This window comes from Botryllus schlosseri, chromosome 7, assembly GCF_051294905.1.
Source record: "Botryllus schlosseri isolate E-star chromosome 7, Bs_hap1, whole genome shotgun sequence".
Taxonomy (NCBI): domain Eukaryota; kingdom Metazoa; phylum Chordata; class Ascidiacea; order Stolidobranchia; family Styelidae; genus Botryllus; species Botryllus schlosseri.
In genome coordinates, this window is record NC_137242.1 from 2,592,330 (window position 1) to 2,614,296 (window position 21,967).

The 21,967-nt window shown below is 40.0% G+C and overlaps 2 protein-coding genes across 4 annotated transcripts; one reads left to right on the forward strand and one right to left on the reverse strand.

The window, feature by feature from the left end:
* Positions 1-1,078: 1,078 nt before the first annotated feature.
* Positions 1,079-17,055, forward strand: LOC145442408 (fidgetin-like protein 1). Of its 3 annotated transcripts, none has more exons than XM_080320307.1 (11): positions 1,079-1,280; positions 5,062-5,490; positions 6,886-6,990; positions 8,379-8,488; positions 9,732-9,867; positions 10,611-10,702; positions 10,768-10,905; positions 13,424-13,555; positions 14,747-14,896; positions 16,065-16,211; positions 16,805-17,055. In XM_080320307.1, the coding sequence occupies exons 1-11, from the start codon at positions 1,079-1,081 to the stop codon at positions 16,958-16,960; spliced, it is 1,797 nt and encodes a 598-aa protein (XP_080176433.1). In that variant the 3' UTR covers positions 16,961-17,055. The 3 variants fall into 3 exon arrangements, with proteins under 3 accessions (XP_080176433.1, XP_080176434.1, XP_080176435.1); XM_080320308.1 differs by having other exon boundaries at positions 6,886-6,981; XM_080320309.1 differs by having other exon boundaries at positions 1,142-1,269.
* Positions 17,056-17,371: 316 nt separating this feature from the next.
* LOC145442409 (uncharacterized) lies at positions 17,372-21,967 on the reverse strand. Its single transcript, XM_080320310.1, has 2 exons — positions 21,539-21,967; positions 17,372-18,478 (listed from the first exon to the last, which is right to left on the reverse strand). The coding sequence occupies exons 1-2, from the start codon at positions 21,713-21,715 to the stop codon at positions 18,176-18,178; spliced, it is 480 nt and encodes a 159-aa protein (XP_080176436.1). The 5' UTR covers positions 21,716-21,967; the 3' UTR covers positions 17,372-18,175.

Here is a 21,967-nt window from a genome sequence, read left to right on the forward strand (position 1 = left end):
AATTTGTTGTGCATCGTTTTTTTCAGACAATCCAACAATTTCATGTGGTAGCCAGTAAAATGTTTGAAAAATGTTTACATTTTTTATTTGATGCAATTCAAACTTCTGCTCGAATATCTTTGCTTCTGCAAGTTGGAATTTAGCCGAATTTGATGTAGAACGTTTTTTATGCTGCCTTTCAATTTTAGCAACTGGCCAGTAAAATTAGAAGAAAAAAAAGATTTTTGAACAACCCCCATGTTGATATTCAATTTATGGTGCAAATTTTTGCATCAACGTACTAATTGAAAATTTTGTGTGATCGCTCGTATTTGTGCAATGCAATTCGCGAATCAGTAACCTATGAACCCTTGTCGGCCATATTTTTCATGCCTCACCGCAACTTATCACTTGGTTATGGTTTTGCGTTGGCAGACTTCAAAATACCATTGGAGTAATTTCTTTTGGGGTTATTTTTCTTTTTGGATATTGTTGTAGTAAAAGGAATTGTGTTACAATCCTGATTATTCTTGATGTTCTCACTGGCCATAAATGTAGGAATTTCATAGCGTGCGAATACTGAACGGGGCTCAAGATATGAAGTTGATATGAATCGTAGAAAAAGCATTGAATACCGTATTGTTTTTATCTTGTAATGAAGCCCGTTTACACTTTGTCGTTCGTCTGCCAGACTTGGATAGCTAGATAATGCTAGTTTTCTGATTAGAGCTAAATGCTGGTAATCTAATTCTAATCTAATTTCAAAATACTTCATCAAAACTGTATAGCGCGAGGATGAGTTGCTCTAATTTCATATGAACTCAATTTTGTATTTCAAAGTTTTCGCAAATTTAGTAATTCTAATTCCAATCTAATTCGGAAAAAACTTAAAGTGTAATTCTAATCTAGTTTGGAAAGCTGAAAATATTCTCGTTGTCCAAGTCTGTAGTGTGCTGCTATTTTTTCAAGTTGTCAATATACTTTTAACGCCTCCCCGGTGGAAGTGTTACAAATACCTTTGCAGGTGCTTGGAAGAAAATGACAAATGATTCGTAGATATGGCCTTTCCTTTTGTTTTTCATTTTAGCGATCTTACAAAATGAGCGTAGATGATTCTGTGTCGTGGAGGCATCGGAGTTGTGCTTTATCAGACGAGAAAGTACCGGGTTGGAAAGTTCAAAGGTTGAGAAAAAAAAATATGATTCAGCTAGTGGACGAGATGTTGGAAAATGATTTGGAGTACGACGCGTTTTCGATGCTTTATGACAAGGAGCTGGAGGAATACTCCTCGTATGTCGATGGTTAGTCGTGCTCCAAATTTCTAGCATGTAATCTTGCTCCGGGAAGTGCCCTGTTCAGTTTCATGACGACAAAACCAGCTTTCGTAGGTGGTCAGTATAGGGTTGTCACGAGTCAATCTCACGTTTATGCATTTGACTCAAGCCGTTGTGTACAGTGTTCAGGTCATGTCCAACCCAATTTTGCAACTACGCTTGACTCATCGGCTCAAGACTGATGCGGAACAAGCAAAGGCCATAAATTCTGCAATTGGCAAACTCTTGTTAGATAATCCCGCCCGTGCGAAAAATTAACGAGACGACAGATTTCACGTTGTCGAATGGGGCCGTTCACCAGAGTTGTAATGACTCGAGTCGCGATTTTTTTGGGGCTCGACTTGAGTCAAGTTGTGTATTGACTCGACATGTACTCGAGTCATTGCGCATGACTCGGACCAAGTCATATGACTCGAATCTGGGTCTACCAAGACAGGCATTTCATTGTAATTTCCAAAAATAGTAGAGTTATTGCAATGTTATTATTCCGTCGATCAGTACTGGTACTTGAAAATGCTACCATAAACTGTTAAAAGTGAGGAAATTAGTAATGCAAAGCAATCGATATCACTGAGCAGAGTTGTAACAAGTGGGTTTCACATGACATTAACGCAGAACTGAACAGTGAACGCAATGACTTGGACTCGGACTCGACACTATACGGTACTCTGTGACCTGGACTCGGACTTGAGTCGGTGGTGAATTGAAAATGACTCGAGTCAAAACTATAAAAGTGAAATTGACTTGTGACTCAGAACCTTGTGACTTGGTTACAACCCTGCCGTTCACACTTTCATTTGTGTGCCTTGAGGTCGAATTTTATCAAAATGCGGCAGCCAAGGCCGTGTCAACAAAAACAGTTCGTGTACCATCTAAAAATAGTACATTGAACGTTCTCGTTTTCGAAATTTCATGCTGGCGATGTCATATTTTGTGATACGATTGTTGATATACGATGTTCTTTTGAATTCTCTGCTAGTTGCTGACGATTACCCCTGACGAGTGTCAGCCGAAAATATCCGGTTTCATTTCAATATGAATATACTATTCAATTGTATATTGAAGCTCTGTACCTCCAAGGAGCTGTTCAACTGTGCTTGGGTGATATCGAATGACTCGTACGGTATTCGTAATATACCAATTCCCTCACTCTTAACAGTTTCTGGCCCCGTTTTTCAAGAACCAGCACTGATAGACGATATAGCCTACCTATCTTATGGTAACTTACTATGGTTCGAAGTGACAATGAAATGCCTGTCATGGCCGTCCTCGTCTTGAGCCGTGCACAATCAGTGTTACCTTATGTCCAATAGGGCTCTTCAAAAATGACTTTTTTTCTCAAATCGTACTGGCTACTTGATAAAATTGTTAGGTTACCTAATTTAAGCCTACACACAAAATTTGGTTCAATTCCAGCCAGTAACCGCTTTGCTACAGGAGAAGAAAGTTTCTATTTATTATATAAAAATAAATAATAAAAAATTTGAAAATTTTCTGTTCACCCCATGAAAGTGTTGGGCTGTCTATAGAAACGATGCTCACCAAATTTGGTTCAATTCCAACCGGTGGAAGCGGAGTTATTGCCGTCGAAAAATTTGGATTTGAATAAAATAGTATTTATGGTGACCGATTCTTTGTTTATTTATTATAGTTGTGCTCACCGTAAATACTATTTTAATAAAATCCAAATTTTTCGACTGCAATAACTCCGCTTCCACTGGTTGGAATTGAACCAAATTTGGCGAGCATTGTTTCTATAGACAGCCCAACACTTTCATGGGGTGAACAGAAAATTTTCAAATTTTTTGTTATTCATTTTAATATAATAAATAGAAACTTACTTCTCCTGTAGCAAAGCGGTTACTGGCTGGAATTGAACAAAATTTTGTGTGTAGGCTTAAATTAGGTAACCTAACAATTTTATCAAGTAGCCAGTACGATTTGAGAAAAAAAGTCATTTTTGAAGAGCCCTAATGTCCAATGTGCTCGGAGCACGCCCAAATGTCCTATTTCGCAATTCGTCCGCGTGTAGCTTCAAGAGTCAGGTGATCACACGGAGACAACTAAAAAAATGCTGTAACCTGTATTTCGATGGCAAGGTTGACTAAAAAAAAGTTAACTCTATATATTATAAGCAGTAAAATTTCATTTTTATTTATGAATGCTACTTCAAATCTCAGAATATAGTAACTCTATAGTAACCCAATGACTCGAGTAGGCCTATAAGTCGAGTCAATACACAAATTGACTCTAGTCGAGTCATTTTCAGTATTTTAAAAACATTCCTCGAGTCACCGAAAAAATCTCGAGTCGAGTCATTTTCCGTATTTTAAAAACATGCCTCGAGTCACCGCAAAAATCGCGAGTCGTTACAATTTCGGGTCAGTGTGGAAGAACTCCAGTAGGTATTACCTTCTTACACTGGTTATTCTAGCGGTTATACAATTGAGTAGTATATTCATACTGAAATGAACGTGAATATTTTCGGCTGACACTCGTCAGGCCCAGGGGTAATCGTCAGCAACCAATAGAGAATTGGAAAGAACATTGTATATCAACAATCGTATCTCGGAATATGATGTCACCAACATGAAGTGAGATCTCAAAACAGTTATGTTTTTTAATCAAATCCTTCTGGGCAAAATAAATTACTTTTTTAGACTTTTCATTTGGTATAGCAGGAAGTAGTTTTGCAGTAAGTATGCATCACCTTCATAATTGAAATCTTAATGTGAACTGAGATAAATAGCCCTATGTACCCCGGTTTATTTTTGAAAATTACTCATATTTACAGTGATGCTGATCATGTTGCGTCTACAGATGCACCCTGCAATTACTGAAATAGCCACCTTCAAGTAACTGTTTAAATTATACAACCTCTTGAACAAATTTGATGTGACTAATTTTCCTCACTTTTAAGTTTCTTGCAGGATTTCCGAGTACCGGTGCTGATTGCAATTAAGCTGAAATGCCTGTCTTGCTAGTCTGAGTCTCGAGTCATGTGACTTGGTGCGAGTCACACACAATGACTCGAGTACAAGTCGAGTCAATACACGGATTGATTCAAGTTTAATCGAGTCATTTTTTGTATTTAAGAAACCGACTCGAGTCATTACATTACAACCCTGCCTGTTAGCAGTTCCGTTGCATAAATAGCTGGTTCGTGGTACAGAACATGAATATAGCTTTCAATACAACATCCATTGTAGCAGAATATTTATTAAACTCGAAGACTTTTCGTGTGCCTCTTTTCAAGAGTTAACGGCACACTAAAGGGATTTAAACGGATTTAAAAGCAAAACCAAAAAGGCAAAGTATGATGCAACAATCAAAATCACAGACCATGAAATTCGCATTGTACCAATGGCAACAATAACAAACTATGAAGTATACGGACATGCGGTACTATAGTAGCAGCGCAATTTGTAAATAAACAGTTACACGCACGAAACAACATGCACTAATGAGAAATTTGTAGCTTATAGGGCAGATCTTTTTGTCTGCATAAAATAGGTTTCTTCAACTGAATAATAGTAGACTCTAACACTTTTAAATGAAACAAAGACCTACCACGCGCAATGACAGTGAACATATTGTCATCATAGTGCTGTGCACAGGCGAGGTTTTCACTCAGATGCTGACCGATTGACGAAGCATATGTTTGGATTGCAATAAGAAATTAGAGCTGTTGTGCTTAGGCCTATAGTAGGCTACCATTCATCTTTAAGTTTACATTCTGATGTTACAGGTGATGCTCAGCGCAGCAGCCACATCAAAACGCAAGTCTCAAACCTTGTTCCTGACTACAGAAAAAAGCTGGACTCGCTAAAATCCGGGCTAGACGCCGTCAGACTTATGGAAAGTGAGGGCGTCAAAAATATGATCAAAAATTGCAAACTTTTAAGTCAACCGGCCGAAAAAGAACTAGAAAAATGTGGTAACTCAATTGTTCTGGTGAGAAAGAAGCCAGCGCAAGAAAAAACTGTCGAAAAATCAACCTCGCCTTCAGGTGAGATTACGGAACGCTCCCAGTGGAGCACGTTTCGAAGTGTTGGGGCTCAACCCTCGAAACCTGGTCCTGGAAAACCCGGTCCCAGGAAGCCGAAGTATACTTTTGTAGAGGAAAAGAAAATGCGTAGCAAGAGAAAGTTTCAGACCGAAGAAAATTGGGAGGAAGGTAAGCTGGTTATGGCAGTCAGCATTGCTGTCCTCAAAAGGACGAAGGCTTATATCTTCTTTTACTTTTTATTCAGTGTGTAGGCTATACCTCCTCTTTACATCGCCTAGGCCATAGTGGTTGTCTGATTCCAAGACTACTCCTATCTTTTCATTGTATCGCATTCCATTGCGGTGTATTGGACTGATAAAAATTGCCAATAAAACCGAAACCGAGAAGCTGAAAATTTTTTAGTGGTCCAAGTCTGCTCTGCTCTTTAGTTGACAGACCATATATATGTAACAAAATGGTGGAGCGTCAGGCTTCTTGATCGGTGGGCCGGGGTTCAATCCCCGGTCGGGTCAGACCAAAGGTCTGATCGGTGAAACTGGTATCCGTGGCTTCCCCGCTTGGCGGTCAACAGCACAGGGATAGCATGGACCATGGAGGGGTTGAGCAAGACTTAGAAAGCCATATAAGGTTATATCTGAGACCCGGGCAAAGTGCGGCCCGCAAAAGGTTGCTTGGAATTCAAAACATAAAACTAGCTTTTGGAAAGACTGAGACCATAACCTGTATCAAATCGACAGGAAATTCGTTTACTTTAAAGCCTGTTCATTATTATATCACCATTACGCTGCCTACGTACCTCACATGCGTAATCCAGATTCAAATTAAAGACATTGTGACAAAGTACAAGTAGCAAATAAAGTTACAAGAAATCACTCTATCCACGTAGTTCAGTTCAAACATTCTCTGTTGTTATTGTCTCATTACGCATTATACAGTATGTGTTTCAAATTGTCACACGTTTCCAAATTCCTGATTCGTAAAACAAGTCAATCAGTGCTCGTGATTACTATGTGACTCGTCATATCTAACATCCATAATGGAGGTAACGGGCATGTCAAAAAAGAAAGCCCAAAACTGAAATTTACTGAGGTTTACCCCCCAGCTTTCACTTATTGCTCTGTGTATTGTCGAACTTTGATATTTCAGAATTCAATCATCAACAGCCACAAACTTCCATGTCATCAAACTATGCGTTGGGATTGCTAGCGTTCTGATTTCATTTTTTATCATTTTGTGATGTCATGATAAGGGGACTCGAAAATTTTCACTGTGGGAGGAGTGCCTAAAAAGTTTGAGATTCACTGTTCTAGAGTTTTAATAGAAGAACGTAGTTAGGGGTTTAAAGAGAGTTAAAAATGTGTCATGGTTTAACATTGTTTCGAATCATGACGGCAAATAGATATTTTTTCATTAACCGTCACTTTCTTATTACCCGACACGAACACATTCGCTGAGCACCATTTATTAACAATGACATTTAGAAATGAAATTAAAAAGACGCTGCAGAATATAGCTAACGTATGTTTCCAATTCTTCTACGACATCACTAACTGTTATTTTTAGAGATGGACGTTGAAGTTGAGAGGAGGAATCCGTTCAAATCCGCAAGAGAGCAACTTGATATTGATCGCAAGAAAAACAAACACCCGTCACCACAAGGTACAAGAGGTGGCCAGTAACGAAGTACTTTCGCTTTTTTGGTGTACCGGTACTCAAATAGGTTTGCCTTCTTGCACTGTTTACTCAAAGTTCATGGTTTTATACTACTTCTACTTCTACACGACAGGAGGATGCCGAACGACCAGTTACGGTCTCTTAATCTGGCGTCTACTTCGGGCCTAGCGTCCGATGTCACAGTTCTTTTCGATGTTAATCTCTATTCCGGGGCTCTTTCCATTCCGTGTGAGTGGGTCTTTTTTCGGTCTTTTTTGTCGCGGAATCGAGCCCGGGCCGCCTCGGTAGCAGGCGCTTATCGCCACCACTATGCAAACTTTCCGTAATAGGCTACTCTATAGTTGTATCTCAATATATTTTTGAAAATAGTGTCGATAGCCATTTTGAATTAGTCGCGAAAAAATTTCTATACGTTCGACAGTTAATCAGAGCAGGGTTGTAATGACTCGAGTCATTTTCTCAAAATACGGAAATGACTCGACTCGACTTGAGTCAATCTTGACTTGGACTCGAGTCATTGCGCATGACTCGAACCAACTCATATGACTCGAGACTCAGGCGGCCAAGACCGACACTTCATTGTAATTTCGAATAATAGTAGAGTGACCACACATTGGGATTTTGTCTATCGGCACTGATACTTTAAAATGCGACCAAAAACTGCTAAAAGTGAGGAGAATTAGTGTACCGGTATCATAAATGCGAACCATTCGATATCACCAAATAAAGTTATAAAAATAAGTTTAACAAGATTTTAACTGGAAACGGAGCGGTCAACACAATGACTTGGACTCGGACTCGAGTCATAATACCATGACTCGGACTCGTCCCGCTGTTAAATGACTTGGACTCGGACTTGACTCGAGTCGAGACTATGAAAGTGAGATTGACTTGTGATTTAGTTACAACCCTGAATCGGATCCAGAGGTGCATACCTAACTAAGAACTCGTGACTCTTCAGAACTCTACAGATAGGCACAATCTTTGAAAATATATTCAGCAGTTGCCGTGATGCAGGGGCTAACGGGCTATCTCACGCAGCCTCTGATGACAATTTCACGCATGAAAGGGACGCAAACCTGTCCCAAAACTGCTTTCTACATTACAAAATCAACATAGATTTTCGACTAGAAACCGTTTGTGCATTAGTGGAAGCTAAAATCATGGCCATTCGAGTAAGCAGCACAAGTAGCCAAAGCCAATTTCAGTGCGTTGTCACTGAAACTGAAATGACAGCCTCTGGTGATATGTCGGAAGTAAATCTTATACAACTTTTAGTATATTTGGAAATAGGCTAAACAAATTATGTTCTTGGTAATGTTTGCTACATAAAGTCAGATTACTGTGACTGTTTCAAGCGATGCATTCGCACTGAATTTCAGGATCAAACGGAAATTTTAACCCCCTGAAAAAATCTCTCGGCGCAAGGCCGCGTAACGGCTGTTTCACAAAGTTTGTGTCTCCGATGGTTAAAGACCGTGATAATAACGAGGTTGGTCGCCGTATTTGTACTATTTCAATAGCAACGACGTTGTTTATTACCAGTAAAATTCTAATTGCTTTAACTCACGTCACCTCATGGATTTTGATAGCGTACTCGATTGCACTTTGCAATTTAAATGTGGATCCTTTCCTATTGATTTCCACAACTCTTGTGTTCTTAATGTGTTTTTATATCGTCAGGCCTTTAATTGTTTTTCTTCTGTGTTTTGTTGCGATGTGACGTATGCGTGTCAATTGAGTTTTATTTTGAGTAGTTTCGGGTGCGAGGATTCAAGCAGACTTGGGCAGCTTGATAATTATATTTGGTTAATTAAACTAATAAGAGTGAGATGCCGGCAATCTAATTCTAATCTGATTGCGAAAATGCTACAGGAGAACTGTATAGTAGGGGTCTTCAAAAATGATTTTTTTTCTCAAATCGTACTGGCTACTTGATAAAATTGTTAGGTTTCCTAACTTAAGCCTACACACCAAATTTGGTTCAATTCCAACCAGTAACCGCGTTGCTACCGGAGAAGAAAGTTTCTATTTATTACATAAAAATAAATAGCAAAAATTTTAAAATTTCTGTTCACCCCATGAAAGTGTTAGGTTGTCTATGGAAACGATGTTCACCAAATTTGGTTCAATTCCGACCAGTGGAAGCGGAGTTATTGCCGTAAAAAATTTGGATTATGAATAAAATAGTATTTACGGTGACCAAGTTTATTACCGTAAATACTATTTTATTCAAATCCAAATTTTATTGGGGTGAACAGAAAATTTGAAAATTTTTTGTTATTTATTTTTATATAATAAATAGAAACTTTCTTCTCCTGTAGCAATGCGGCTACTGGTTGGAATTGAACCAAATTTGGTGTGTGGGCTTAAATTAGGTCACCTAACAATTTTATCAAGTAGCCAGTACGATTTGCGAAAAAAAGTCATTTTTGAAGACCCCTAATGCACAAAGCTATGTACGTTTGTGGGAATGACTTTTCTTTGAAGTCGTGGTCAATCCAAACTGCATTGTTTGCAATGAAAAATCTATGCACTAAAAATATTAAATTGTATTTGATGTGATGTGGAACTGGTAGTTTATTCTTTGTGGTCACGTAAAAGGTACGTATTTGAACTTCCACATCTTCATGATGAGTGGCACTCGAATCATTCAGATACTGGATTTTACCCATCTCTAATTTCGAGAAATAGGCTTACCAAACTTTGAAGAGCTTTTCTCTCATTGATTGCAGGGCGCTCAGCAAAACAGCTCAGAAATGGAGACGGATATCGATCCCAGATTGAAGGGCATCGAGCCCAAAATAATCGAACTTGTCACAAACGAAATCATGGACCACGGACCCCCCGTCGGTTGGGACGATATCGCAGGTACTGCGTCGATCGTCATGATTACATTATGAATAAATTGAATGAATAAAATTATGGGTTGCATTTTGATGACTAACAAAAGTGACCAATGCCACGAAAATTGGTGCGATTTGCGGAAATATTTTCAGATCAAGTTATCGTGGCACAGGGGCTATTTATTTCACTTGTAAATGCGATGGAAACATAACCAAAATGTGTAAAATGACTTGACTCGACTTGGACTCGATTCGTTGCTCATGACTCAAACCAAGTCATAACACTCTAGACTCAGACGGCCAAGACCGACATTTCATTGTAACTTCGAAGAATAGTAAAGTCACCACATGAGTGATATTTCGTCTATCAGTCCTGATACTTGGAAAATAGGGTCAGAAACTGTTAGAACTGAAGAAAATTACGATATTATGAATGCGAGCCATTCTATATTACTCGAGCAGAGTTGAAAAATGTGGGTCGAACCGAATTGAACTGAAAACTGAATAGTGAACATAATGACTTGGACTCGGACTTGACTTGGTGGTGAATTGAAAATGACTCGACTTGACTCAAGTGAAAACTATATAAGTGAGATCGACTTGTGACTTGGTTACAACCCTGGCAAGAACGCAAGACCTACTTGAGTATTCCAAAAAACTAGAACTACATACAGAGCACCTCCGCTGAAAAAGTAGTAGCAGTACAAACTATGCTCGCATGGAGCAGTGGTGTTGGATGTATTTAGCCACAAATATATATTCTCACAGGTTTGGAATTTGCCAAAACCACCATAAAAGAAATCGTCATCTGGCCGATGCAGAGACCGGAGCTATTCACGGGTTTACGAGGCCCGCCTAAGGTACCTTTACGCTACAAAAACACTTTTCGACCGACGTCTATTCTTGGTCTTCTATGAATTTCCAGGGTATACTTCTGTTCGGCCCTCCGGGTACGGGAAAAACGTTGATTGGCAAATGCATAGCGAGCCAGTCGGGAGCTACCTTTTTCAGTATTAGCGCCTCTTCGCTCACATCGAAATGGGTTGGAGAAGGAGAAAAAATGGTGAGTGGAAATCGGTTTTAGGTGGTCGGGTCGATTTTAGACAAATTCCACTTTTACTTGAGTTTTTTAGGCAAAAATGCATAATTTTTGCACTTTATATTTTGTAAAGTAGAGAGCAGTTTTGGGATGTGCTTAGCACTTCATTTTTTAAGCAAATCTAGGCCCAACGTACTTACTTAGAAATTACTTGTGTTATTACTTGCACTGCATACAACCAGTTCTTAACCAAAGCTCCTATCAGTTTTGCGCTTGGGATTTTGAATAATATACGGTATTCATATTGAAATAAGCCCAAATGTTTCCGGCTGACACCCGTCAGGCGTAATAGTCAGCAACTAGTTGAGAATTGGAAAGGACATTGTATAGATACAATCGTATTACCAAATATGACATCACCGGCATGAAATTTCGAATAAACGAGGCGAAGAGATCGCTTAAGCTTGATCTGCTATTTTCGGATGGTACACGAACTCCTTCTTTTTGCACAAACTAGCAGGGTTGTAACCACGTCACAAGGTTCCGACTCACAAGTCAATCTCACTTACCGGTATGTAGTTTTGACTCGAGTCAAGTCGAGTCATTTACAATTCACCACCTAGTCCAAGTCAGTGAGTAGAGGGTTGAGTCCGAGTCATAGTGTTCTGACTCGAGTCCAAGTCATTATGCTCACAGTTCAGTTTTCAGTTCGAACTGAGTGATGTAGAATAGCTCGCATTCGTAATATCGGAATTTTCCTCAGTCTTAACAGTTTCTGGCCCTATTCTCCAAGTATCAGGACTGATAGACGAAATCAGGGATATCTAGATATCCCTGGACGATATTCTAGATATCCCTGGACGAAATACCAGTCATGTGGTGACTTTACTATTCTTCTAATTTACAATGAAATGTCTGTCTTGGCCATCCTAGTCTAGAGCAGAGGTCTCAAACACGCGGCCCGTGAAACCATTTTGTGCGGCCCGCGACGGCATTTTGGATTACGTAGTATTCGACAATATTTTACTACCAATTTTTCTCGTTCATTCCGAGAACTTGAAATTCGCTCCAAAACTACTCCGAAAGCCTGAAACTACTCATGAAACTCCACTACTACGTCACTTTCAAAAGTTACGACGCAGTGGAAGATTACTTATTACGTGACATTACTTGTTTATGATGGTTAAACCCGCTGATGATTCGTGCTGAAAATTGTGATTTGTACTTGGGCGCGACCTTTTGTAGAATTGCTCGAATCGGACTCAATGGGTGATAAAATAAAAATGACTCGAGTTGAGTTGCGTCAAAATATACACTCATAGAAGGAGTTTTGTGACTCGGAGCACCGTGACTTGGTACAACAACGGATGCAACAAACCATCAAACTGGTATGGAAAATAGTAAAATATCAAAAGGACGTAGCTTGCGTTTCGTAGCTTATTTAGATATCTAAGCAGGTCGGTATGACAACCATCGGCTTTATGTTGCCCTTTTGATGTATAGTAGGTTACATCCTGTGTCATTTTGGGTATCATTATCCATGTTAATATCGCCAGTTAAATGTAGCGAGGGTAAAGTAGTCGTATCCTACGTTTCACAGCTGTACCACAAATGGATTCTTCGGCGATTGGACATTTCTATTGCTATGGCAATCATTATATTCAAGTTGTTATTCATCTGTTCAAATATTCGTAGGTAAATCAAAGGCTGATTTAATTTGACTTCGGTAAGGGCATGATGAAGCCTTGTTATCAGGAGTATACCCGAAACCCGGGTTAGGCTGCACTGCTCCGATGCTCTGATATCAGATTAATCTTTGCAAAATTCTAAAATTCTACCTATAAGTGCGGCACGTCAAATGTCCGCTAGCTGCAGAATTATAACGTGACAGCTTTTACGATGTCCTGCTACATTTGTAGTGTCGCATGGTGTCTACAACTAGTTATTTTGACAAACTATGCCAAGTACGGCAACAATTTTATTCAAATATCTAAAAATGTTATTTTTTTCGCGCCTGGCGTAAATCGCAATTTTACGATGCGTGTGGGATGTCAGTCTGCAAGGTCCCGTCAATATAGGGCCCACTTGGAAATGCATTGAATTACCCTATTATTGGTGCTGCGGCCCGCGGCGCCATCTAAAACATGGAAATTGACCCGCGAGCACACTTGTGTTTGAGACCTCTGGTCTAGAGTCATATGACTTGGTTCGAGTCATGCAAAATGTCTCGAGTACAAGTCAAGTCAATACAAAATACCATTAATGGGGTAACTTTACTATTATTCGAAGTTACAACGAGTCCGGGCTATCCTAGTCTCGAGTCAACACACAAAATGTCTCGAGTCAAGTCGAGTCACCAAACAATCGTGACTCGAGTTATTACAACCGCGCAAACTAGGTTGGCGTATTTTGCTAAAAGTCGACTCCAAGGCACACAAATGAAAGTGTGAATTTTGATTTTGTAAAATAGAAATATATTTGGGACCATATAGTATCACTTTTACGGGTAAAAGTGTCATAAAAACTGCCGTTTTCTTCTCAGGTTCGAGCTTTGTTCGCGGTGGCAAGCTGCCATCAACCAGCTGTGATATTCATCGATGAAATCGACTCCTTGTTAGCGCAAAGGTCTGACACGGAACATGAGTCGTCGCGTCGCATAAAGACTGAGTTTCTGGTGAGGATTTGTATTCTCGTCTTTGCTGAGGTGGTCATTAACGAATTGCTTCGAGTGTGGAACCGATTGGAATAGTCCGGTGGCACGGTAATTTAATATATATTTTGGTAGCGATTTTATTCAATTTGCGTCAGCCGCAAAGATACATGTTAAAGTTTCGGAAGTAGGCACTTCATTTCATAAATTAATAATGAAATCTACTTTAGGAAGCTGCTTGCTTGATATTTACTGCTTCTACTTGTAACAGAGTAGAAATGTACAGCGCTACCAGCAATACAAACTGGTTACCAGTGGGTTCAGCGTTGTATATTTTTGCGGCATCTCCACCGACTCATGATATACACACACATGATCTGTGCATATTCATATACATATTATGAGTGCATGGACAAGGAAGGTGAAGATATAGCCTTGTAAGGCGTTGTAAGTCTTGCGCCACCCCACCATGCTATTCCGGTAATGCTGAGCACCAAGCCGGGAAGTCATGGATACCAGTGTTACTGATCAGCAGTGTTGTAATCAAGTCACAAGGCTCCGAGACACAAGTCAATCTCACTTTTATAGTTTTGACTCGAGTCTTGTCGAGTCATTTTCAATTCATCACCGAGTCAAGTCCAAGTCAGCGAGCAGACGGTCAAGTCCGAGTCATGGTAATATGACTCGAGTCCAAGTCATTGTGTTAACTGCTCAGTTTCCAGATAAAGTCTTGTAAACCCACTCTTAATAACTCTGTTGGTGATATCGAATGGTTCGCATTCATAATATAGGCTACTAATTTTCCTCACTTTTAGCAGTTTCTAGTTGAAGTTTCAAGTACCAGTACCAATAAATGAAATCCCAATAGTGTGGTTAATTTACTATTCTTCGAAATTACAATGAAATGTCGGTCTCGGCCGTCTGAGTGTCCAGTCATATGACAGGGTTCGAGTCATGCGAGTCCAAGTCGAGTCATTTCCGTATTTTGAGAAAACGAGTCGGGTCAAGTCATCAGAAAATTGTGACTCGAGTCATTACAACCCTGCTGATCAGGTCTTTGGTCTGACCCGGCGGGTGATCGAACCCATGATTACTTTTCCTATGCCAACTTCACGAAGTACCAATTTCGCTGGTAACCTGCTGACTACTTTGACAACCTCTTCTACTTTCTTGGTTAGTAGGAAGAGATTTTCAAACCTATTAATTCTGCATTAGGTGCAGCTAGACGGCGCCGCGACTGCCTCCGATGAACGAATATTAGTAGTCGGCGCTACGAATCGACCGCAGGAAATCGACGAAGCAGCCAGACGAAGGTTATCAAAGCGGCTGTACATCCCACTGCCAGGATGTGGAGCTCGTAAACAGGTAACAGGCCGCAACTGGTCGTTTCGGCGTCCTTCTACCCCTTACTTACATCGCATAGCACATTGCGTGTGATGAAAATATAATCGGACGATTATTGATTATTTTTATTGAAGTGGCGATGTAAGTTACTTAGAAAATGGAAGGTCTGAAAGTTCTCTAGTAAGTCAAGTAGTATTGCAAAGTAGGTAGGTGATATATTCGCCCATCACATTCGCATTCTAATGACTTTCGCCATCTGTTATGTCTAGGGCGATTTTTTTACATGTCAAAAAAGTCAAAATTGTAGCGTTAGGTCAAAAAGTTGTCAAAATTGTTTACAAAGTCAATATTTTTTGCAACCGACATTTTGTTTGTATTGTAGATGTTTGCGCTGTCGGTGAACTTATCATTTTACATTTTACAGCGTGTAGCCTACTTTATAGGCCTACCGTTGTAGACGACCCATTGTCTGCTCATTGTCAATCATAATTTTCGGTTTACTTACTACTAACTTACCGTTGATATTTTACAGCTTGGATCCCAATTTATCGGTCTATCGTTGTAAACGGCCCATTGTCTGCTCATTGTGAATCATAAACGGTCAAATGAAACAAATAGGTTGACATAGTGTTATGCTCGATGTACCGCAATATCCTAACTGAAGCAAGACTGCGTGGGCATTGGTTCTTATATCAAGAAGCGCATGATGAAAAATTGTGATGTAGACAACATTGTCAGAATGAAGCAACGCGGTGTGTCACCGGCAGCCAGCAACTGCTGCTGTTGAACATTCATTGCACTACAACAAATTTTAATTATTTCCACCATAAACTACTGGAATTCTTCATAGGTGCAGATTTCGATGAAGTTTTTTTCATGTAAAATATTGTCAGTTTTTTAACTCAGAAAAGTTTGTTTGGCCCAAAAATGTAAAATGTAGGTCAAAATCATCTGTTTTTGGGGGATACAAAAAGATCGCCCTAGTTATGAAAATTTCACTCATAAAAGTGATGCTAACATTTCTATTTTACAACATCCAAAGAGTAAAATGTGTGTTGTTTTGACTAAAACTGTTGATTGTTGAAGTAGGAGTAGTGTAAATACGCTACCAGTATAGTTAGTAGTGCAAGTCGGTAAGCAGTACTGGCCACATTTACGTTTCAGCTTGTTGTTCAACTTTTGTATCTAGATCGTGGAATTACTCTTAAAAAAGCAAGACTGCGTTCTGCCAGAGGAAGCGATTGCGGAAATAGTGTCAAAGACCGACGGTTACTCCGGGGCTGACATGGCCAATTTGTGCCGCGAGGCCGCGTTGGGACCCATTAGAAGTCTGCAGGTACGGTAGTTCTGTCAAAAGTGGGGCTGGTTTGTAATGACTTGACTCGAGTCACGATTTTCTGATGACTCGAACCAAGTCACATGACTCAGACGGCCAAGACCGACATTTCATTGTAATTTCAAAGAATCGTAAAGCAACCACACTATTGGGATTTCGTCTATTGGCACTTGCTCTTGAAATGCGACCAGAAACTGTTAAAAGTGAGGAAAATGAATATATTATAAATTCGAACCATTCGATATCACCAAACAGAGTTATAATAAATGGGTTTAACAATATTTCAACTGGAAACTGAGCAGTCAACGCGGACTCGAGTCATAATGCCATGACTCGGACTCGACCCTCTTCTCGCTGACTTGGACTCGGTGGCGCATTGAGAATGACTCGACTGGACTCGAGTCAAAACTATTGAAGTAAGATTGACTCGTGGCTCGGAGCCTTGTGACTTGGTTACAGCCCTGGTTGACGGGATAAATCTTTCTCCTGCAATTTGCGACCTGTGATATTCTGTATATGCCAATATTCTATCATATCACCGCTTCAAATAGCTGACGAGGATTGCTTATCATGTTCCTGTTGTTTGGCTGCAGGGTCTCGATATAAGCGCCATCAAAAAGGAGGACGTTCGCGCTATCATATTGGATGATTTCAAAACTGCCTTGCAGCGTGTGCGTCCGAGCGTGTCGGCCAAAGACCTGGATCTTTTCAAGGATTGGAATAGACAATTTGGTTGTTGCGATATCTAAATGTTTTTGTTACCGTTTTGTTATGCCGTTCTCTCTATGTTTTTTATTTTGCGATGTTCTTTTTCTTGGATTCTTGAGCCTGGGATTGACTTTCAGTAGTAGGGTTACCATATTTTGGAGTCGGGGAAAGCAGGACGCTTTTTCAAAATCATAAAAGTTGGTGTGCCTAAACTGAAAAGAGCTGATAATTTGTTGTGTTCACTAAAAAGAATAAGTCTACATTCACTTGAGTACCGAATGATCCACCTATGCCGATTTATAGTACATTATTAACCTAGCTGTAAAGGTGGACATTTAGGTGTCTCGAAGGACGTATTCAATAAGTGATTCGCACGTGGATGTAATGTTACTACCTGTGCTTTTGGCTAGTTAGTTGGAGATCAGCATATATGAACACCGATAGCAAGCTCATTCAACGGCAAGTATGGCAATAGAGCATTTATTTCAACAGCTGAAAAGGGCTGTATCTGGAAGCTAACGTTATGCCACTGTCGAAAGCAAGTACGTAGTTTAGTCAAATAGCCAGGCTCGCGTTAAGGAATGTCAAATATAACCTACTTGGATATCATCATATACTAAGAGAAATAGCGCAATCTTCCAAAGCACATATTGTGGGTGTGGAATCAAAGTAGCTTTTCTCTATTATACCCAGGGTCACCATATTTTCCGATCCTGACATGATGATACTTTTTACAAATCAAAAGTTGAATTTCTAGATTATAACACGGGTGATTTTGAAATTTTCACCGAAAATATGTGTTGACAAAAAAGATTTCATTTTCTCCAGTTAGGCTTAGCCTGACTTTACATATGTTGGAATACTTATCTAGATGTTAATAATCCAGTACATGAATCAAAGAGTGAGAATATTAAAAAACTTATATGACTATAAATGTAGACATCCACTGTGACAATATAGTTCAATGCCTGGGCACCATGATATTGACAACTAACTTAAAACCGGTCGAGCTCACCAATGTCAGAATCCTTATACAGCAGGGCACACACAAACAAGTGTGTAGCATTCTCGTATGTCTAGACGCCATCCAGGACGTGCATGCAAGCCTTAAAATCACCCATCAGCACCCCAACAGGGCAACAGCTGTTCATAATGCAATTAAATAATACCAAAACCTGCGCAGAAAATTCTAGAGCAATGTCTCAACAGTAAGAGGAACCGCGCATGAAACGAGGTAAATAACACTTCGAAAATGGTTAAAAATCGCTTTGGTGCATGATAGACCTCTCCATCGAAAAGTCATAATCATACTGCGACGTTGACCATGAAAGTTCATCTCCGATGTCGACGCTCAAATGTCCGTGGCTCAATGCGCAAGCGACTGAATCGTCCAATTTAAAGGGCACGTCAAACAGTGGAGATTTTGGAGTACGTTGAAATGTCTGCTGATCGCTTCCGTCGGTGGGTGCTTTGTCGCGAGGATCTTGCCGTCTGGTTGAGGATGTCTCTGGTAGTGTTTTCGAAGAGTTCTGGTGATTTCCGTACGTGCTTTGAGATGTCTAAATATTGAAAGGGTAACCAAATGGTTATAGCATCTTAAACATATAGATCAGCGGCTCCCAACCATTTTTTAGACACACCCCCTTTATGATAGTGATAAATTTCGCGCCCCCCTTATCGTCACATCACAAAATCCAATGCGGATGCTAGCAACTTCAACAGATTTTTTGATGGTATGGAAAGTTATAACTGCTGATGAGAGAATTGAAAAATATGAAATTCGGTGTATATACAGAGAAACACGCGTGAATTGGAGGTAAATCGTGCAAAGCATGAATTTTTGTTCAGTTGACCGCTTCTTCGCGCCCACCTTCCGAGCTTTCACCCCCCACCCCCCACAGGTTAGGAACCTCTGTTCTAGATGTAGGGTGGCTGTATCTAATAATCAAATATAGTGTTTCTCAAAACTGTGTGCCGCCCAGAGGTGGCCAGTAATGAAGTAGGCTACTTCTACTTTTTTGAATTCAAGTAGTTTTCCACCACTTGGGAACTTACTAAAGTTCCAGCTACTTCTACTTCGCAATATTTTGTGATCTACTTACTTACTTTTCGCTATTTTAAGTTTGTCAAGTTGAAGTAGTTTAATCCTCCAATCAGAAAGAATAGCCCAAGGATTTTCGGGGCTGTTTTCATTGAGTAGCCTATCAACATTCAATTTTCATAAAATTTGGGTAAAGTGCAGAATTTTTGCCGCGCACCGCACAGTAGACTAATATGATTTCACGAATGTATCGGTGAATGGAATTTAGGTACCGGTAGCGTGATTCCGTTCACACCGCATTGTCGCCCATATGAAATATTTCATCATGGTAAATATGTCCCATCGTGGCGTTTGAAACTAGCATTTCGCAAACTAGCATTTACCTATCATATCCTAATCTAGCAGCCCATGGCGTGTCCAAATCTGGAAAAATGGGCTCCGACTTTTTCTTAGCTTTACTCCACTGTTGAAACTTTCTGGACATAAGACATGAAATATATTTCCCGGTTTTTAGAAGTAGCATTTATAATTCTCTTTCAATTCCCAGTATCATACTTTGAGTTCTAATTATAGTTTCAGCTCTTTTGTCTGGATAGCATGGATATTGAAGTATAAAAGCAATTGTAGCGATGCCTCTATTTTCCGAAAATAAAACTTCACTACATGGCATTTTTACGACCAGCCATATTTTTTACTAACGTTTACTAATCGCGCACCATGTCCGACACCACTTCTCTGTGTTGCTCTTCGACCAAACTACGGGCTTCGTAATATGGGGGAGGATGCCATACCATGCTATTTGCTAAATCGGGGTGTTCCGAGTAGACAGAGGATTAGTATCGCATTCCCATATCATCGCTATCATTTTCATCCTATGATGCGGACGGATTCTTATGCTGTCGAAAGTTAATACCTCCTGGGATGCATCAAAGAATCAAGCTCTGCACCTTTCGCATAGCTCAATTTGCAGCTTTTGACAGTATATGCGAATGAATTACGATCGTTTCACAACTAACTGCTTACTTACTAAATTAGACTTAAAGTCAGTCAACTCTACTTCAAGTAGTTTTAGGCTGCTTTTAAAAGGATTATATCTACTCATACTTGAGTAGATTTTTGCATCTCTACTTCTACTTGAGAAGATTTCTTGACTACTTTGACCACCTCTGGTGCCGCCACAGATTCAAGTATCTTTCTGAATTTTGGAAAGGAACTGTATAAATATAGCCCATCTAAAATAGTGTAACATTGTAGGTATCAAACGAGGTATTGATGTGGGGGACGATGGGACATAGCATAGTAGTGAAGTTCGGAGGTCTATGTGGGCTCATCTTCCCCCCCGTGTTGCCGTTCTAATATCAACAAAAAAGACCCGATGAAGAACGTACTCAAGAAGAAAGCGATTGGAAAAAGCGTCTAAAAAGAACCGCCTCATAAAGTTTAAAATCGAATAACCTGTGACAATGGATGGTCGTTTCGGCATCCTCCACGCTGTTCAATGAGAGGGTAAACCGAAATTGCGGTCACTAGAGGGCGCGCGTGCGACTGGTCCTTTGTTTACGTATCTACGACGACGACGCAGGAAGTGTAGTAGAAGTAGTATTGGAGTGGTAGTAGTAGTAGTGGAGTAGCAGTAGTAGTAGTGGAGTAGCAGTTAGTAGTAGTGGAGTAGTTATAGTAGTAGAGTAGTAATAGAGGTAGTAGTGATGCCGTGTTGTTCTATTCCCCACACGCAACTGCAACGCGACTGAAAGGACCAGTAGCTCTCGACTCCACCAAGTGGTGACCGCAGTTTACCCTCTCATTGGCATATTTGATTGCCAACTGTCTTAACAGAGAAAAATGGTGCTCGGCTAACTCACCCCATCCACGGATGACCTCAGGTTTAACAACCAGAGAAGGGAAATATGAAGAAAATGAACTAAAACGAGAAATAATTATATAATTCATGTTTAATCTATAGCTATAACCCGTCCGCCTAAAACAAAATAAAGGGCAAAAACCAAAACATGATAAAACGATTTATCATTGAATTGGAAAATTACACTTAGCAGCTAATAAATCCCACGCAATACACAGTATGAGTGTGACTACAGTTTTATTGCAAGCTAATAGGTAATAACCCCAATCACACTACGATCTGAAAGGATAAAGAAATGCAGCAAACAACGTTAAGCTCCCGCGTAAGCGTGAAGCCTGGCGACTACGAGCGGAGCGCGACATCAGTCACGGTCGACTAGTGTTCAATTATAATGAGCCATGGTTGCGGAATTGAACATATTACAGCAAACGAAAGTTGAGATATATCAGCAGCCATTGTAAGCAGTGTCAATTAGTGCTTTCAATTTAGAAACCAACTTAACACGCCGAAGAATGTAGGGTATACTTTTAGCTTCACCCATCACATTAACCCCTTGGGAAACTAACTGCCCGGCCCTATTATTGGCTAACCCCATCTCTCTTTTCAGCAATAATTTATAAGTTATGCTCCAAGACATTCCAAATCAATACCCAGTAGTACATAAAATATACAGCTGCAAGCTAATCGGATACACTCGAAAGTAGTACATTAACCTACCTCATAATCAGGTGGCTGATCTGCATTCGGGTTCTGTTTATCCGGAGTCAATGCTTTCACTTCGTCCTCCGTCTCTCCGATCACTAGGAATCCGTCTTCCTCCATTTCTTTCGGGTTCCCCGGAAGAGGAGTCTCTTGCTGGATCTGTTGCTTTGCCTTCCTCTTCAGCAATGACATCACAACGGTGATCAAGCGAAACTATAGGATTCCCTAAGCCTATTACCTAAAACTTGAATTCAGAGTACATTTATAAATATCGTGCATAACACAAGGTCTGTCATAATAACTGATATTTCAGTTTTATCATCTAGATCAGTGGTTCTTAACTATGGTTCACATGAACCCCGGGGGTTTGCTGAGCCAGTTTTGGGATTCACCAAAGTTCAAGGACAAAAACCCGACTGATACAGCAAGTCAGACCGATTTGAA